This window comes from Melitaea cinxia, chromosome 23 (genome assembly GCF_905220565.1).
Source record: "Melitaea cinxia chromosome 23, ilMelCinx1.1, whole genome shotgun sequence".
Lineage (NCBI taxonomy): Eukaryota > Metazoa > Arthropoda > Insecta > Lepidoptera > Nymphalidae > Melitaea > Melitaea cinxia.
In genome coordinates, this window is record NC_059416.1 from 9,400,473 (window position 1) to 9,420,540 (window position 20,068).

General features: G+C 34.5%; 1 protein-coding gene across 1 annotated transcript; it reads right to left on the bottom strand.

The window, feature by feature from the left end:
* Window positions 1-849: 849 nt before the first annotated feature.
* On the bottom strand, window positions 850-17,370 carry LOC123665056 (C-terminal-binding protein). The gene is made up of 9 exons (XM_045599408.1): window positions 17,279-17,370; window positions 10,988-11,247; window positions 8,746-8,877; window positions 6,300-6,499; window positions 5,646-5,745; window positions 5,060-5,190; window positions 4,267-4,513; window positions 3,723-3,850; window positions 850-1,239 (listed from the first exon to the last, which is right to left on the bottom strand). The coding sequence occupies exons 1-9, from the start codon at window positions 17,359-17,361 to the stop codon at window positions 1,177-1,179; spliced, it is 1,344 nt and encodes a 447-aa protein (XP_045455364.1). The 5' UTR covers window positions 17,362-17,370; the 3' UTR covers window positions 850-1,176.
* Between the last annotated feature and the right edge of the window lie 2,698 nt (window positions 17,371-20,068).

Sequence of the window (20,068 nt, forward strand, 5' to 3'; positions counted from 1 at the left end):
CCGAAATATCGGAAGTTTCAAAATAATAGTCGCGGTATGTTTGGGATCGTCCATTAATCACGTGATGTTTTTTAAACTTTTTGGACTCCCTACCACCCTTGGTGAAATTTTTGTGAGGTTTTAAATTCTCCCCCAAATACCAAGATCACGTGTATTTTTTTCTGTTAAGTAAATTATAATTCTCAGAATAGTGTATTTAAATACAAGTATAATCTGATTAAATTTTGAAAAATTAAGCATTATGGTACAAATTTCTAGGCAGTCATTAAATTACTTGGTGGTTTTTTTGGTTTAGAAACCCCGCGTTTATCGAAAAATAATAAATACACGTCATATCTCCATGTAACCCTTCTCGCGTGATTAATGGACGACCCCTTTCGTAGAATCAAGTGTTAGTATTTCTTTTTGAATTTTCGAATAGAAATACTGCTTAAACTTATATCAATTATTATTTATAGTGCGGCGATCAAGCCTTTAAAAATTGTCTAATATATAATATTAGATAATAAATCTATACTATCTGATCAAATTAGTATATCTTTTAAATTTCACATAATATGTTGAGCATGTAAATTTTACATGATGCCGAGCGGTACTTTCAACAAAGAAAAATAATCTTTAAAGTATAAAATTCATAAGAACCATTCGACAAATCGTCCCCTCAAACACATCATACATACATCGTCCCGCGATTATTTGCACGCATTTCACATAACAGTATATAATATAGCTGTCCAATTACCAAATACAAACACATAAAACAGCTATTCGCTCAATACACGACGTTTGCACCAACACGCTCCACTTATACATTACTCTTCAATCACATACTTAAACCGTAGTCCAAGCTTTTGCCATATTTTTCGACAGGTTTTATTTGCAAACAAAATTATATTCAAATCATCCAACTAACACCACATCCGTCACAGTAAAGCTATAAAGTTGTTCACTCGTCGCTTCAATGCATTGTCTTTTGAGCACTGACGTGTTAAGACTTGTTAGACATAGCTTTAGTTTGTAGCGGTCTCTTAGTACATGTAATGCAAACGTCGCCACAGTATACATCACTCGTCGCTTACGTAGGTACTTATGACATAGTTGCGATGGAATCAATAAAACTATTGTTTGTATGTTTGTTTGATGCTCGCGGTACGGTACTGTAACGTAGCGTGTCGCCTAGTGTACGTCGGAGCTCTCTTGCTTCATCTGATGATTGGCCGGGTCCGAGGTGTTTATCGGCTGTAACATGTACAAAATTTATTTTATAAAGTTGATACTATACATATTTACATATTTATACAATAAAAAATATTACATATATATGCAATATGATATGGAGCAAGTGATTAATAGGGCATTACATAAAAAGGGGACTGCGCTGGTTGAATTATGCCAAATAATAATAACAAGCAAATTGTCCGTGCATTATTTACTATGCTCGTCACGTATGGGGTAGATGAACTTAAAATTATTTTATGACTACAATTTTTATTTAAATAGTAGATTCAATAATTAAAATTAACCTAACCTCACCCAATGAACTAATTTTAACAATTTTCTTGCAGTACACCTGTGTTATTAGGTGTTCATCAGATTGTTGATTATCAGATTTCACAAAATCCACAATGCAGTATCCGTAATATCGATGCAATGTAATAAATAAGGAAGTTCAAATCATAATTACTTTTTCGCCCTAAATGATCATTATTCACAATGCACGGGCGATTTAATAATGCCCCATTTATCACTGGGCTTATAAACTATCAATTTCTAAACTCTTACCTATCTTATGGCTATATAATATCTTCATATTAATGTGGGTATCAACAGGGACATCTTAAATTCTATTTTCGTCTATATTGTTCTGATTCAGGTTTCAGTGAAGTAACCATTTCATTCAAGAAAGATTCAGGTTTCTGAATATTTCTCTTCTTTCAAAATAAGTCACTCAAGTCAAGATTAGAAGAATCTGAGAACTAGTAAGAGTTTTTTGTAAAGATTTTTCATTCAGATGATAAATTTAATTTATTATAGTTAATTACCAAATTTTTTACATGATATCCTTTTCCTTTGACATGCCATGGTAATCAGAATAATTTCAATATTAAATAATTTTAATATTGAAATAAAACATTCATCTTAGATCTTAACTACCTTATTACATTTTAAGAACTGCACAGAAACAATTGTTATCAGATTTACATAGATTTTTTTATAACATGAAAGAGATGAAAACGTTTATTTCATCATAAGGTAAAATATACAAGACTAAGTAAATTTTAAGAAAAATATATTTTATATTAAGTATCAATTTTTCAGGAGACCTTTTAAGTCACCAAACAAAATAATTGTGTTTGCTCGCAAACGAAAAAAAAACCGACTTCAATTACATCAACAGTAATACAACGTAGATCGACAAAAAATAGTCAAGCAACTACGCGTTATCAAAGATTACTCAAAAAGTAGTTATCAGATCTCGATAAAATTTATATGTGACCACATGATAAACATCAGCTTTCGATTAAATTAAAAATTATCAAAATCGGTACCACCAGTAAAAAGTTATTGCGGATTTTCGAGAGTTTCCCTCGATTTGTCTAGGATCCCATCATCAGATCCTGGTTTCCTTATCATGGTACCAAACGAAGGATATCCCCTTTCCAACAAAAAAAGAATTATAGAAATCGGTACATCCAGTAGAAAGTTATGTGGTATAATACAACGTAGGTCGACAAAAAAAGCGTCAAGTAAAAACGCATTATTAGATATAACTAGAAAAGTAGTTGTTAGATCTCAAATAAATTTAAATGGGACCAATTGGCACACACCACCTTTCGATTAAAACAAAATTTGTCGAAATCGGTCTACCCGGTCAAAAGTTCTGATGTAACATACATAAAAAAAAAAAAAAAAAAAAAAAAAAAAACAGTCGAATTGAGAACCTCCTCCTTTTTTGGAAGTCGGTTAAAAAAAAAAAATAAGTTCTATCGCAAAATAAAACACCCTCACTATTTATATGGCGTATTATTTTAATAGTTTTTAATTTTATTTAGTTTTCAGTGTTAAAAAGGGGCACAATTTTAAACACGCTACTAATTATAAACGAGAGACAAAGAAATTTTGGCCATTAATTTCAAACGCTCATTAAGAGTTTCAACCAATCAAAAAACTACATTTACCACTAGCCCTTTAAACAACGTCAAGAACGTCAGATACGGATCGAGTGAGGAATCGGGCGGGGTGAGCGCACTCGTCAAGAGCCATAATAATCAATCCTTTTAAACGGCAATCTATATATGATTAATTAAAACAACTTCAGTGACTGAAGCCAATCAAAAGCCTCTTTTTCCCCTGGCCTTCAGTAAAGTCGTGAGTGACGTTCACGGATTAGGCGAGGGGCAATCGAATCCCTTCAGACGGTTACGTTACTTTTAAACAGCAATCTATATATGATTAATTAAAACAACTTCAGTGACTGAAGCCAATCAAGAGCCTATTTTTCCCCTGGCCTTCAGTATAGTCGTGAGTGACGTTCGAGGATTAGGCGAGGGGCGATCGAATCCCTTCAGACGGTTACGTTAAGGAGGTTAGAGGTCGGGCGAGAAGCGGGGCGGAGCGCGCGAGTGCAGTCAAGCGGGCGAGGGTGAGTAGGTCGAGCGGGGCGAGTAGGTCGAGTGGGGCGAGCAGGGCGGGGTGAGCGCGGCGGGCGGGCGGCTACGTACGAGCGTGATGGGCGGCTGCGGCGGCGGCTGCGGCGCGGGCTGCGGCGGCAGCGCCGGCGCCTCGTGCACCGCCGTCGTGGAGTGCGCCGCCTGCGCGCCCCCGCCGCCGTAGTAGCCGCCGTTCATGCCTGCAAGCGAGCCGTCGGTCAGCGGTCCGCGTCGGTATACTACGTACGACCTGGGTCGGCGAGCGAGCTACGTCTCGCCTGATGGTCGGCGATTCATCATCATCATTACAACCTATACAGTCCACTGCTGGATATAGGCCTCCACAAGTTTACGCCAAAAATAACGTGAACTCATGTGTTTTGCCCATAGTCACCACGCTGCCGACCTGGGTCGGCGATTATCGTAGCTTATAGACACCCGCAACACCGGAGGCATCGCGAGCGCGTTGCCGACCCACACCGTACAGGAAGATAATGCTACTTGAGAATAGTGTTATTTAGCCGCGAGCGTTAACAACTTCTTGCTTGACTTCCCAAGTCTTGGACAAAAGCAGGATATACCTGCTGTGCGCTTCTTTAATGTTTTTTTATGGCACCTTCGCTGTAGGTGGCGGGCGGCGGCTGCGGCGCGGGGATGGGCGGCGCGGGCGGCGCCAGCACGGGCGCGGCGCCGGCCAGGAAGTAGTCCTTGTTGACGCAGTTGCGCAGGCAGTCGGGGATGCGGCCCACGATGGCGCGCCGGATCTCGGACGCGGCCATCTCGCGGAGCTCCTGCGCCGACGCGTCCGAGTAGAACGCGGCGTGCGGCGTGCACAGCACGTTCGGCGCGTCCTTCAGCGGGCCCTGCTGGAACGTTTAATGCCACATTTTTAATCGTGTCTCGGGATAACGAATTCATCGTGATAACGAATTTGAACTTTGAATAATGGTCAACGCTTTGTAAATGACTACTTCAAATATGTTATTCTCTCTACTACTTGCTCCCTTAGTTTAGCTTTATCCACTGGTAATTAATTCTATTGTATTATCGTGCTATACACTTAAATTAGTTCAAAAACAAACAAAATTGTCATTCTATTCTCAATTAATTTGATTGAATTTTGAATACGTTTTCCTAGTCATCATCATTTCTGCCTATTGCAATTCACTACTAGACGTAGGCCTCCCCAAGTGGACTCGTGTGTGTTGCCCATAGTCACCACGCTGGGTAAGCATGTTGGTGGCCGCAGGGCTGGCTTTGTCGCACCGAAGACGCTGCTGCCCGTCTCCGGCCTGTGTATTTCAAAGCCAGCAATTGGATGGTCGCCCTGCCATCGGTCGGCTTTATAAGTTCCAAGGTGGTAGTGTTAGAGAGAAAGTTCCAGGTGTCGCTGCGGCAGAGCAACTCGCCTGGAAGACGTTGAAGGGCTCGTTCTCGTGCACGTCGAGCGCGGCGGCGCGGATGCGGCCCTGCTTGAGCGCCGCCGCGAGCCCCTCGTCGTCCACGAGCCCGCCGCGAGCCGTGTTCACCAGGAACGCGCCTGCTCGCAAACACGTACGTTTATTGAAAAATGTTACGATTGAAAAAATTACAAAAACAACGTAAGTAGTCTATAACTAAATATATTAGATATTAATAACTTCAAATCTAATAATTATTTAAATTAATAATTAATAAACAATTGTACAAAATAATAATCTACTATTATCTAATATAATAATATCTTTTTTTAGACGTCCAGTTTATTAATGAATTAATTTTACTGTCGCCTAATATTATGTATCTTAAAGATATATAATATATGTATATAAGTATATCGTTACATATCTTTTATGCAAACATTACACATTTAATATAGGTACTATGCTATATTAGTATATAGCACCTACTTACACACTACACTAACGATAAAAAAGAATAAACATTCTTAAATAGATTACTATCCAATGGTTAGCAAAAATAAATTGTGCATGTTATCAAATGAGTGTTCCTTACCTGGGCGCATCTGTTTGATAGTAAATTCATTTATAAGATGGTGATTGTGTTCGTTAAGACTGCAGTGCAATGATACACAGTCACTCTGGAATAGGAGGTCCTGAAATTATAGTTGATATTATTAGTAAAATAATATTTTTCATATAATTATACACATGAAAAGACACTATAATCCGAAATATCATCATTACAATTTGCACAAAACAAAGTAATAAACACAAAAAATATTAAAGATTAAAGATGCTCTAACGAACTAAACATTTTTACCACACATCAAAAAAGGAGGAGATTCTCAATTCTACTGTATAGTTTTATATGACGTGTACCTCGTACCTTTTTACAAAGTGTACCGATTTATATGATTTTTATTTTTTATTTAGTATTATATAAATGGTATTAGGAAAAGCTCGTGTTTTCCATGCTGCTGAGTATTCCCATGAATAAGAGCAAGATCTGAAACGTAATTTTTGATTTTTCTCTAATAATCTGTATGGTCCTTGTACGATCAATTCAGATGTAAATTGAAGTAGGTTTTTTTCGGAGAATGTTTCTTCTAAAAAATATATATCAGTAACTGAGCTGCGACTGAGTACTCGCGGTATTACCTGCTGAATATACACTCAATATAAAATTAACCAATAATAGGATATTTACCTGCAGAGTGTAGACCCTGGTCAGCCCCAACGACTTCTCGATGCCGTCGGGCAGGTAGGGGTCGTAGAAAATGACGTTGAAGCCGAAAGCCTTAGCCCGCAGCGCGACGGCCGAGCCGATGCGGCCGAGGCCGACGATGCCGAGCGTGTCGCCGCGGATCCGGGCGCAGCCGGCCGCCGCCTCGCGCACCTGCTCCGGCCCTGGAGACAATTGTGCTACATTATTGAACTTTCATGGAATTTGGACCGACTCGACCTAGGTAGAACTATTACACTTTTAGGGGCTGCTCTATATATATATACTTTTTGTAACGTTATACGTACATTATTTGTGCTGCTAAATTAAAATATGCTTAAGTTTAATATTTTAAATACGTGAAATGATTTTTCTTTAAAAAAAACGTTAATTTATTATAATTAGATCTTGCATGAAAATCTACAGTAAATTATAAAACACAATTTTATCATAATTTTTTTTTTCCTACAAACAAATAATATAAATTCATCAACCGGCATTTGTGTATTCGCGCGGGCAACATTTTATCTTTTCAAAAATTCAAATGAATCTTTTGTCTCGGGTTATAAAAACGGCAGTACTGGTCGCCGCCGCGTCATTCATTTTTTGAATTTTGTCTCAAGAAAGTAGTTAACGCACACCACACCTTTTATTACAGTCTCTAATACGGTGTCTAATATATATTTAAGCATCGTAACCGTAATTACTAAAATTGTGTGATCCTTGCTTAGCGTTGTCTCGATTCAACAAATATATATATAGTGTCAGTGTTTATCGCCCCCAAACTGGGTAAGTGGTATTTTTATATTGCAGGCAATTTATGTAGTTTTAATGCAAGTAAATCATGCCTAATGTAAAATATAATATTTGTATTCAGTAGCATAAATCTCATTTAAATCATGTTCTTAGATTTCATCATCTTTCAAATTCTACCCTCATATTTAATAGTTTTTTTTTTAATTGTAAATTTCATTATCAGTAACCTTCTTTTTTAAAATATTACTCTCCGCTCCTGGCTTTATGATTCCACGGCACTACTGCTACAATTTAGGTGCTTTCTTTTATAACGCAGTGCCGTGGATGTTTGCAAATAGTGCTGGAACGCTTATTTTTATATTTTGATGGCGCGTTCCAGGGTTCGACGTTTGGGTCACCAATTTTGGAAGTTTCCATCTAACCCTTTAACCCCAACGACGAGAGTGCACTCTGCCGGGTTTTGAACTACCCGTTCCTGCCGCCCCCGGTCGATAGCGGAACCTTGCCACGCGACTCCCGGGATTATCACCTGCACGGCGAGACAGGAGAGTACCTGAGCCGAACTGCATTTGGAGTCAATGCAGTGTCATTATTTATAACGTCATCTTTATAGTCCGTGGATAAGTGCATAGTGCCAGCACAGAGTCATCCACAGTTACTTTTTCGATCCCAGTTGCCTGAGCCTCGTCAAAACACTGATTGTTTCTCCGATGAATCTACGTTTAAATATCGGCATCAGTACAGGGACCATCAAAAAATTACGTCACACGACGGGGGATCGACGAAGTGCGTTTGACAAAAGGTTGGGGAGAGATCCAAAATTTTATGACATCACATTTCAAAATATATCTAATTGCAGGTATTAAAATATAATAGTTGAACTAAATACCTATTAACATTTAATTTAAAAATTAAGGCTAAAATGATTTTGTTGACAAATTGACACCTGTTGTGTCAATACAACCGAATTTTCAGAGTCATGAAATTCGTGTCACTGTTATTTAGTGTTGGTGCTTAATAGGAAAGTGGTAAGCAACTACTACGAGGAGAGAAAGAAAATTCCTTTTATATCTCTCACTGTTACACTACTATTACGTCAATTCTTGTTCCCCTCTCCTTGATCACTCGACATGGCCATATTTTTAAAATAGTCAAACAAAAACAGAATTTGAATGTCTAAGCGTCTGATTCAAATGAAATTGTTTATGATTCCATTTTACATTATTCTTTTAATTATAACCGACTTCAAAAAAGAGGAGGTTACTCAATTCGACTGTACATATATATTTTTTTATGTATGTTCGGGAATAACTCCTTCGTTTATGAACCGATTTTGATAATTCTTTTTTTATTGCAAAAGAGATACCCCAAGTATTGTACCATGATAAGAAAACCAGGATCTGATGATGGAATCCCAGAGAAATCGAGGGAAATCCTCGAAAATCGTAGTGACGACTAGTGCGTTTGTTTATTTTTTTTTCGTCTACTTACGTTGTATTACTTGTCGATGTAATTGAAGTCGGTTATTTCGTTTGCGAGCAAACACAATTATTACATATAATTAGGACATTCACTCCAAATGTATTTTTTTTACATTCAAAGCTATACTTTTCTCTGAATAGCATCATATTAAAGGGACTATAAACTCTTCTAATACTTATTAGTATAAACATACCCGTAAATTTTTTCCCTTCTCGTACCATGTTGGCGAGCCAGTACGTCCGCCGGTATAAATTCAATATGAGACACATTGTCGTGTCGGCTACTTCTTCAACACCGTATCCCGGTACATTACATACAGCTATTCCTGTAAACAAATAACGACAATATTAAATACACAGATATAAATATATTTAACAAACACACACGGTCGTCTATTCTTAAAGTAGACATTTGCGGCCTGTGTTTAAGGTTCAGTAGACTATAATACGAACATGTATATCACACATCATGAGTATACGAAACCTTTTTACATGGTACACTAGTTTTTGGATTAAAAATTATTTCAAATCGTCTGGGGTTCTCAATCCCTGCTAGTTACATAAGTATAGTCGTTGTTAAAGGTTTTCTAATATCAGTTATAATTTTTTTTTACCTTGGAAGACCGATTTTTTTTTTTTTGAGTTTTTATCATAAGTGACTAAATTGCTTACGGACTATTTAAGTTTTAACTTTAATTGTTCTCTTATATAATTATCACGTAGATCAAGTGTGAATAAGAAATACCATCTCACATTTATAAAACTGCTAAGCTTCAAAACACAATTAATATATTTTGAATGTCTTCTCAAATACATTATTATAATTTTAGTGTACATTATGAACCAACAAACAACGTCTTAATCGACGACCGAATTAAAAACTTAACAAGATTTAGAATGTTATTTCGGTACCACTCGTAGTCATAGCTCGGTAACCATTAATGATAAAATTATAAAGCATGCAAGTAGGAGTAAAGCGTTATTCTAAAGTACTAGCAATTGTAATTTTTTAAAATGAGAATGCACGAAATAGATATGAAAACTATTTGTGTAAGGTTTATATTAGGCTTTTTTAAATTCATTTTTCATTTAATTACAAAAAATTAATACAATGTCTCATTACTAAAATGTTATTCTAATTTCTTTGTTGCCAAAATAAATTATCTTCGAGAATCCCACTATAATATTTGTCTAAAAAGTATGTAGTACCTATTTTTATATTTAATAACTGACTGTAATATTTTCTCTCAACGAGTTTTTTAATGTCTTTCCTGAGTTTCATTGTATTAATGTTTTGTTAAAAGGAACTTCATTCAATAATTGTTAAAAGCAAATAAATGTATATTAATGTATAAATTGACAAAAAATATATATGAACGTTAAATTTTCGTAACTATAGATAAAGAAACAAAATATTATAAATTAATAAAAAACTATACCAGAATAAAGCAATAAAAAGAAAAACTTAATAAATACGTTTAACAAACATTACGTGATTCAAATAATAGTATTAAGCTGAGATTAAATCAAATCTTCTTTATTAAATAAGTTTGTAGGGCTTAATCGGCGGCCGGATTTCGATAAAATTAGAAATTTAAAATGAAAATAGCCTTGGGATAGAACATTAGTTACACTTTCTCAATTGTAATTTCTAAGAAAATTTATTAAAGATTGAAGAATATTCAAGCCTTTATTTTACTCGGTAACAAAAGGTTTAACCGTTAAGGTGGTTCTTAAGACAAATTGCACTACTTACCAAATGAGTAAACTATATTTACATGAGAATCATACACATTGATTGAATAATCTCAATTTACTTGCTCGGCTAGCAAACTATATCTCTCCATCAATCTCATTTGTATGCTTCGACAAATTATTTACTAATAAACAAATTTCAATACTACCATCTATTAATACAAAATTATCAATTTCACGTAAAACCTTATTCATAAGAATCACTTTATATTCATAGTTAAATACCGAAGCTAATTTTAAACTTAACAAAACTATGGATTCGAATATAATATCAGATTTAATCACCAAACACACAGTGAAGTTATTTCCACTCTCCAGCGTATAACTTATTGCAAACTAATTAAACCAATTCATTGCTAAATATTTATACACCCCGACACTATTTCGTCTTAACAAAAGTAGTTTATAGTAATTTGCTGAAGTTATAATACTCGAATGACGCTTTTACTTTTTTTCATTGTCAATTTCAGAAAATAAATGTTTAACGTGCTGAAATGCGTGAATAATGCATAAGGAACTCAATGTTTATCACTCTTTTACGCACAAAACTACTGTCTATTGCAATATAAGTTAGTAAATAGGGAAACCTGGAATAGTATTTATTATATAATTCTTTATTCCAAACTTACTCCTTCGGGACTGACGGAGATAAAACTGTGGGATACAGAATAACAAACGTACCTAGTTCACCGGCAGCCTTAACATCTATATTGTCGACGCCGGATCCAATGCGGACAATGATCCGAAGCGCCTTGAATTTCTCGAGGTCCTCCTTAGTGAGAATGATCGTGTGCCACATGAGCGCGCCGACGGCTTCGTTCAGAACCTTCTCATGTATCTCCGACGTGGACTGCGCGTCGCAGAACGCGACTGTCGCAACGTCCTTCAGTATCGGCATTTCGACGGTGCAGTCGCGACCGTCGAGCAGTGCCACTAGGGGTCTGAAAGAAATACGACATAATTTTTAGTGATGTGTGACGAAAACCTTAACCATAATAAGGAAAACTTTTTTTTAATGATCTTTTTAAGTGATCCAATCAAGACTAAACTCTACCAATTCATATGTATTATAATAAAATTCTGTAACATTTTATTTATAAAATATAAATATATAAATAGCAGGCGCGTTATAAATAGTTGGCGCGAACTTGCAGAGGCGTATGTCCAGCAGTGGACTGCGATAGGCTGAAATGATATAAATATATTGGTAATATTTATGTGTATATTCTTATATAAGTAGTGGTGTGTATAATCATATATGCGTAGTATATATATGTAGTATGTAAATGTATATTGTATGATGTTATGAATTTTATTTAATTACTTTTTTATTTTCAAGAATCTGTACATTATCTACATTTCTGCACTTTCTTAGCCGGCTATGTAACATTAGCTCTCATTATCACAAGTTGACTGGAAGAGATCTCTTCTAGAGATAAGTCCACGTTGCTAACTAAATTTGTATACAAATAATTATACAAAAATAATTATACTAAAGTGCAATACAGAATATATTATATTTTACTATATAATACATTAGGACAACAGTTAAATATATAAATTTCAATGTAATCCGACTCAAATGCAACGTTTTAAAACTTTAGGTAAATACGAAATACGTGTAAGCGAGTCGCTCCATCGCACAGGCGATTCCGACTGCAAATTAATCAAGTATAATTGTTTCGCTGTCGGGCAATTGTTAGACATTCTGCATGGGAATTACTGAAGCCAGCTTGTTGCCATGTTATCTGTACACGTAAAAATTCCATTGTTTAATACTTGAATAAGTCACATTGTGCATTTTCCAAAAATTTTCTAACTGTCGATAAACTTTAACATCAATTTAAACAATCTTATTCAATCGACTTTAGGTGTGTTTTAATGGCTGTTTACTTTTTAGACTTTATACTTCTGTATAAATAAGTCAGTTGTGTATTATTTAAAGACAAATTCTTAAGTCGAATATTTTTAACACCCATATTTATAAATTTAGTACAAGATACGCGTAAAACAACATTGGATTCGAAAAATTGTATTCCATGCGTATTTAATTAACATAACAAAAATGTACAATAGTACCGAAAATGACATAAAATACAAATTGAAGTACTGACGAAATAGTATTTTCCAAACACAATTTTCAAATGACATGACCCCGATACTTTAGACAATTTTATTGTAAGTCGGGTATCCCGACTTAAATTAAAGACGACGAAATTATCTTTAACCCAAAGTCCCCACGAATGTCAACGACCGGATCGAATCGACGGACAAATTGGATTCCAAATCAAATATCGGCTACTCGGGACACGAAATCTAACATCCTAAACAAGATTAAACCGATTCGGTGGAGCCTACAGAGTCCGGAATAATTAAGGCCGCGCCAGTACGATTAAACTAATAAATTAAACTTTCGTCATAGCGAGGCAGAATTATTATTATTGCCGACGAAAACTTTCGGCGGGCGAAACAAGAAAGTAATTCTGAGGGTGGAAAGTTACGGAATTTCGTCGAAACTTTACCCGGGCAGACGAAAACAAATTTGGGGGCAAACAAAGAGATGGGGTAGCCAGGAGGCGAACCCTTTGGGCAAGTTTTGATGGAAAGCAAATAGGATTAGACCGGAAAAAGAATAAGTTGACTGAATCGGATGGACGCGGCTCTGTAGATTCGTCGATAGACCCCCAAAGTGAATTAGTGGATGTTGAGTTGGTGACAGACTTTCGAATAACAGATTGTTAAAATAGGATCGCATGTCATTCCCTAAAAATATAAAGAGGCAAAAAAATTTCGTCACAAAATAATAGACCCGTTTGGACATATGTCATCGAGACGTAAATAGCGAAGTAACCAAACAACTTGCGGTATTGGATACTCACGATAAATTGTTTCAAGTTTGTATGGGTATTTGATCGATTTGATTATGTAATTTAAAGTGCATTTGATTGAAATTTTGATCAGAAATTTAGCTTAGTTTAATATTGTAGGTAATTTGAAATAATACAATGGTACAAAAGGTCAATTTGTATTTATTTTATATTGTTTTCTATTGTTTTTACACGAATTTTAATAATTATAATGAAACATTTTTTTTTTCGAATTTTATCGCGGTTTATTAGCCAAATTAAAATTTTATTAACTTTGAGAGCCAAGCTCTTTTTTCAGTAAAGATCACGACACAACATTTAATTAAGATTAAAATCGAGTGAAGCACAGCACCAGTGTTTGAAATAATAATTGTGTTTGCAAGCAAACGAAAAAAAACCGACTTCAATTATATTACAACGTAGGTAGACGAAAAAATAGTCAAGTAAATACGCATTATCAACTATTTCTCCAAAAGTTGTAATCAGATCTCGATGAAATTTAAATGTGGCCATATGATAAACATCAACTTTCAATTAACTTAAAAAATCATCAAAATCGGTACACCCAGTAAAAAGTTATGCGGATTTTCGAGTTTTCCTCGATTTCTCTGGGATCTCATCATCGATCCTAGTTTCCTTATCATGGTACCAAACCAGGGATATCCCTTTCCAACAAAAAAAAATTATCAAAATCGGTTCATAAACGGCGAAGTTATCCCCGAACATACATACATATATATATATCGAATTGAGTAACCTCCTCCTTTTTTGAAGTCGGTTAAAAAAATGCTTAGAACGTAACTGTTTTTGAGACGTTTCGTAATAATTAGAAATTGCATGCTACTATAAAGTAAGCGCGAAAAGAATACTCCCCATATATTCTATCACATTATTTAACGCGCCAAAAAACGTACGTTTGTTTCAAAAACACTATGTTATTAATAATTCTTTTATTGTTTTTTTACAGTTTCGTACCAAGTTACGTTCTAGGGTATTTGTCAAATGTCCAAACGGGCCTCTTGTTTTGTGACGACTATAAAGGATTATTACAACGATTTCAAAAAAAATTTAGTTACTGCTTTTAAGCAAACAGTTTTAGTAAAGTAATATAAAAAAATTTAATTTCCTAATAAATTTTTTACCGCCTTCGTTTCAAAGTACCAAACCGTGTCACAATTCACATAAGGCACGCCGAGTGGGTTTAAGTTTCACTCTTGGAATTTAAAGCAATATACGAAAGAATTTCTCTAAAGAACGGAAAGCAAAGCTGCAATGCAGGCAGTCATAGAAACGTTAGATAGGTCAAGGCGAGTAAAAGTGGTGATTCAGTATTTTTTTTATTTATTTATTAAAGAATAGTTAATAAAAAGAAATAAAGAAATCAGCTCGTTCAGATAATATTCCGACAAGTTGTGGATGACTTTTTTTTTGAGTTTTGTAAAATTTTAAAGAAGCTTTTATGTGCATAAATAAAAGGTTCAAAAAGCTTTTATTTGTTTTAATGGTCTTCGAAAGTAAAGTGAAATGTTTCAGACTAAAGTTTAAGATAATTTAAAACAAAATATAACCGTGACAACAAATTTATTAAAACCTCATATTGTGGAAATAAACATGAAATCTTAAAATACAATTTATTATTGAAGTTCAGCTACCTCTAATATACAATACAATATAGCTATTGTCACTCGAAAACCAATTTCAAATATTATAACCAAAATTAAACGTGAACATTGAAGCCGTCTTCTATAAAATCATATTAAATAAAAGTATTATTGCTAATAGAGATAAACACGTATAATATATATTAATAATAACCTTAAATTTTGCTGGATTCACTAAAATCACAAACTAGAAATGACGCCCTAGTTCAAAAGGCGTTACAAGTGTTGCATGACTAGAGTTCATTCGGATCCCATTAGCAAGGATTAATATAAATAATCATTGCAACATGAAGACGGCTGAATTAACTCACGCAACGAATCGTTTAAAATACTTTCCTGGTAACGTGTATACCAGAAGTGTTTTACTTTAATCGACGTCTCCTATCCGATTGCCCCAAAGGGTCACTTTTGTTATATCCTGGACGTTTAATCGGGCCGGGATTTCATCCTCATTGACTTTTATAACTACTATAATCTTAGCGTAGTGTTTCATAGCGATACTTCTAGATATCACAGGCTTTTCAACAATGAATGAGGAAAAAATCAGAAGTTTCAATTTATCGACCACAAACATCTTTAAAGATACAAATTTATACATTATCAGTGACTTTATATATTAAATACATTGTGTATTCAATATATTAATTATATTCTTAATATCTTTGTAATATAAATAGAATATATTTTCTATGCTGATAAAAATCTAAATACATTTAGCTTTAGGGGTTATTTTTCATTTATGATTTTCTTTTACGTAGCACTCTTAAACAACGTCCCTCCCTTAGACAGAACGCCAGCTTACTATCCCTAACATTAAAATTCAAATCAAAATTAAACTAGGAACTAAATGACAATAACTTCATATCTTGACTGAACATTTATGTATGTAAAGGTTATCTAAGAGTTACTGAAACTCGACGCAATCTTGTTTAATTCGGTTGAAACTGATTATTTTTATTATGTCTATATAAGACAACCGTTGTGATATATCTTGTTAATAAATCTTAAAATAGTTTTACAACATTTAACGACACAATTCTTTGAAGTGAGTTAAAGATCATCGTCGCTGTAACTAATAGCGGAATTATTAAAAATTACAAGTGGTATGAGTGACCAATCTATTTGGCCCACTAGTTTTGGACTACCAATAATAGTCACTTGACACCGATGGATTGATGTTTAATCCATAAGTTGCACCAATTAAGGATGTTATTATCCTCTGAATACATTTTTTTTAAAGTATATAGACTAGCGCTTGAGCGCGATCTCACCTGATGGTAAGTGAAGATGCAGTCTAAGATACATGTTGGTAAGTCAATAAGTTTGGCGTGGGAGTAAATCTGGAGATCGTCTGCATAAAGGTGGTAGGGATATATAGGGACAGATGGTATTTATAAAAGTTAAAAAAAGTCATTTATCCAAGTAGAAGTCTATTAATAGTTGAAACCCAAAATATATCGGTTAATACATACAGAGCAAATGTTACGAAACTTAGTATGTTTACATTTGTGTTTGAGTTTCAGCTCTGATAATATGTTATAGTCGCAAGCTGTTACGAGTTTAGGAAACTCATATATCAAGGGGTAACGAAAAACCAGTGCCGTTTCTGTTCAATCATCAATCAACTGCTATAAATTTTAAGTTGAAACTGCAAATGGTACGACGGCCATTTAGGAAAATTCACTGAACTACATTTTAGTAACAGTTTACAATTTACTTATAATGCAAAAGTTATAAACTATATTAAAACATGCATGTCGATTTGCGTAAGATTTTTTTAAACAAAGAATTTTTTAGGAGCTTTAGGATAGAAGTGAGGGCTCGGGGCCAACTTTTAAAGTGGAATGTAGTCATTAAGTTAACGAAAGAGCGAGACTGTCGCTGAATATCAAAAGTTTATCTCTAATCCCCGAGTTCGCGGAGTTCCGACTAAGTTAGTGCATCCGGTTGATTTTATCGTCCATACTCTACGACCTTTTATCAACATCACGAGTTCAATGGACTAAGAAATGAATGGCACCGTTTTAAAATTCTCTTCGAATTGTACAAGTGATTCACTTTAAGCGCTAGACATGCACGGTTTCACTCGAAGTACATTTTGCTATATATGTAAGATTGGTTGGAAATTATGATCAAGATATAGATTACAGAATATATACATAAGTATAAGTATGGTTTTTTCTTTCGTTTTAACAGGGTGCGGTAGTTTTTAAGTTCGACGACGCGTTGGTGCAACGGTCACAGGACTGGCTGTTGCGCTAGCGGTCGCGGGTTTATGATCCCCACTCACGATAAACATGTAATGGCCATATAGATGTTTGTCCCGTAACACACTAGTATTCAGATTCAGAATTGATCTATTCTTTCAAACATTAGACAATTGAACAAACATGCCGTGTGTATATTATGTAAAGTACATTACCATTGTGTAATAATTTCCTTACCTCGATTGCAGGGGTCCATTTGCAATAGGACCCCGCATGCTATCCATACGCGCTCTCTTTGGCAGCATCTTGCGTTTGTCCATTTAAAGCGGCAGAGCCGCTTTAACTACCGCACCGCAGCGCGTCACCTGCGAACGAAATTCCATTAATTACGTGACACTTGAGATAAATTCTGCAACTGAAAATCTTTCCGCTACGGTACGAGAACGTGCGATGAAACTCAAATGGTAGGTATATTGCGAGTTTTTAATTGAATTATATTTGAACATTTCGTGAATAATGATATACGTTTATTATGTGCGTTTCATTATTATTCATGAGACACGTCTCGATCTAATTTAAGAACACTTTCAGAATACCCCCCTGTTTGAAACGAAGATGTATTAAAATTTTGTGATTATATCGTGTATAATTTTAATAGCATAACTTTTTATTTACAGATAGCTAGGTTTTTTTTTAATAATTTTTTTCTGCATACGATTATTTTTAAAATTTAAGAAACATAAAAAGTTCGAAAAGAGTATTATAAGACAAAAAAGTCCACTTTAAAGATATTTATGTACATATTATTATTCTACTTCAAGTCGTATAACAAAAGTATCACCTATATATGACAGCAGCTTATCATCCTATTTAAATTGTTGAAAAATTACCGGATACGTAGAAAATTTGGCATGCCAAACGCGGATAAATAAGATCAAAAGTTTGACAGCCACCACATATACGATAATGGTATTTGATGATGTTCTACGATAATATTACGCATTCTTGCTTGCATCCTACAACACTAAAAAGTAGATACATATCTCGGTAGTTTTTCACGTAGGAGGTTTTCTGCAAAAAATAATCTGTCATATAACGATCTAGTACGCTTTTCTAGGCGATAATATAATTTATATCTAAAAAACTAGATATATTCCACCAGAGTACCAACTCATAGTAAGGGCAATAAAAGATCCAGATAATATATGTGTGCTTGCAAACAACATAGATTAATGGTTTGCAACAATTTTATTCAATTTTGTTAACATTAGTGTTTTGTGTGTCATTTTATTTATATTTGGTTATAACATTTAATTTGTAATACATATTCTTTAAATTTGATTTGCATGTTGTGCATAGTTATAAAGATGCAAATTTATCTTTTTTCTTTTGCAATTTATTCGTGTAACAAATGTGATGATTTGTATCGTGTAACTGTGTCGAAAAATAAATAAATAAACACTCCTCTCATTAAACCATTATATAATAATAGCATTTATACAAATTAATCTTACATATGCAAATATTTCTATAATTCAATATTAGCATTGAATGAACGGTCACTAAACGGTGTTACGACCGTACACACGTGTTTCAAATAAATTAACAATTCTAATTTTAAGCGAGAATAAATCACTGCGTACAAAACTTACAATTACGATAATCAAAGAGCAAGGCGTGAAAATGACGCCTTCTGCAAACCTCTTTGATGACAACGAACGCAATTACAGTTTAAGGGCTTTGATGTTGCGATACGATTCAATATTTACTTTAGTCGCTATATGGAAAACAGCAGACTGAACTTGCGTCAATTTAAATTATGAAATTCAACTTTAATTTAATTATTACTAAAAACTATATATTGGTGTAATTTATGAAATTTTGTGTAGAAAAATATTTGTCCTATAATATAGAATAATGTTTCAAATGAAATATAAAAAAATGTCAAAAAATATACAAACGTTTTTAGGTATTTATATGTATTAAAATATCAATATTTGAGAAAACGTCATAACGTTATGTTACTCAATTTATCAATCATAAATTACACACTTGTGTCGTTTCTTGATTACCAGGTGTTTCATATTGAAGTCTATGCAGTCCTTGTGGGTCTCCCCACCGTGCCTCAGAGAGCACGTTAAGCTGTCGGTCCCGGTTGTTATCATGTACACCTGATAGCGATCGTTACTCATAGTACTGAATATATCCGCCAACTTGCATTGAAGCAGCGTGGTGGATTAAGCTTTTATCCTTCTTCCTACATGAGAAAAGAGGCCTAGGCAGTGAGATATTACAGGCTGAAGCGATATTTTGAAGTAAAACTTCTTTACGCACGCTTGACTTGGGGAGTAAGTAAGGTGAGGGAGCGACGAGAGCGTTACGATAAATGTGATCGGGTGATGCGAACAGAAGTCGAGTTAGTGAAGATAGAAAGTTTTATTTCAGTCGTGTGGTCTAAGCACACCCGTTTTTTTGAATATTACGTCATAACTTATGTCCGTACAAAAGGTTCCTCAAAATATGAAAAAATTAAATGGATAAAATGGTTTAGGTAAAATTTATATCCATCTCTAACTATTAATCATCCAACAGGGTCTAACCCTGAGATTTTATGGTTATTCCGTTTTATAACGTCTATTTATGTACTATATATGAATAATATTTCCTTTTAGATCTACTGTTTTATAATCCATTTCAAAGTGTTTAAAGCGTCAATCTCATCATCTATGTCATGTAAACCTATCGCCTAAAAAACCAGTCTTTCCAGTCAACTTTTCCAAGTGACCTTAGAACGAAAAAGACAAAAAAAAATATCGCATTCACTTTACAAATTGAATCCTATAAAATTTCTATTGTTATTATTACCGTTGACTTTTAACAAAAATACTATCATTTCGCTTCCAATCAAAATATGTTTGATTGTTTTGGTTCAACAATGCAAGAGGTAATACACTCGTTTTGTATGTAATTTTCGCATAACCTGTTTACAATATTGCCTGAGTTTTAAAAACCTGTTTTGTTTAGTAA

Excerpts from the sequence above, each read along its gene's own strand:
- LOC123665056 (XM_045599408.1), bottom strand. The coding sequence starts at position 17,361 with ATGGACAAACGCAAGATGCTGCCAAAGAGAGCGCGTATGGATAGCATG. Across the intron at positions 8,878-10,987 it reads TAAGGCTGCCGGTGAACTAG|GAATAGCTGTATGTAATGTA; the intron begins GTACGTTTGTTA and ends ATTTGTTTACAG. Across the intron at positions 5,191-5,645 it reads TATCAAACAGATGCGCCCAG|GCGCGTTCCTGGTGAACACG; the intron begins GTAAGGAACACT and ends GTTTGCGAGCAG.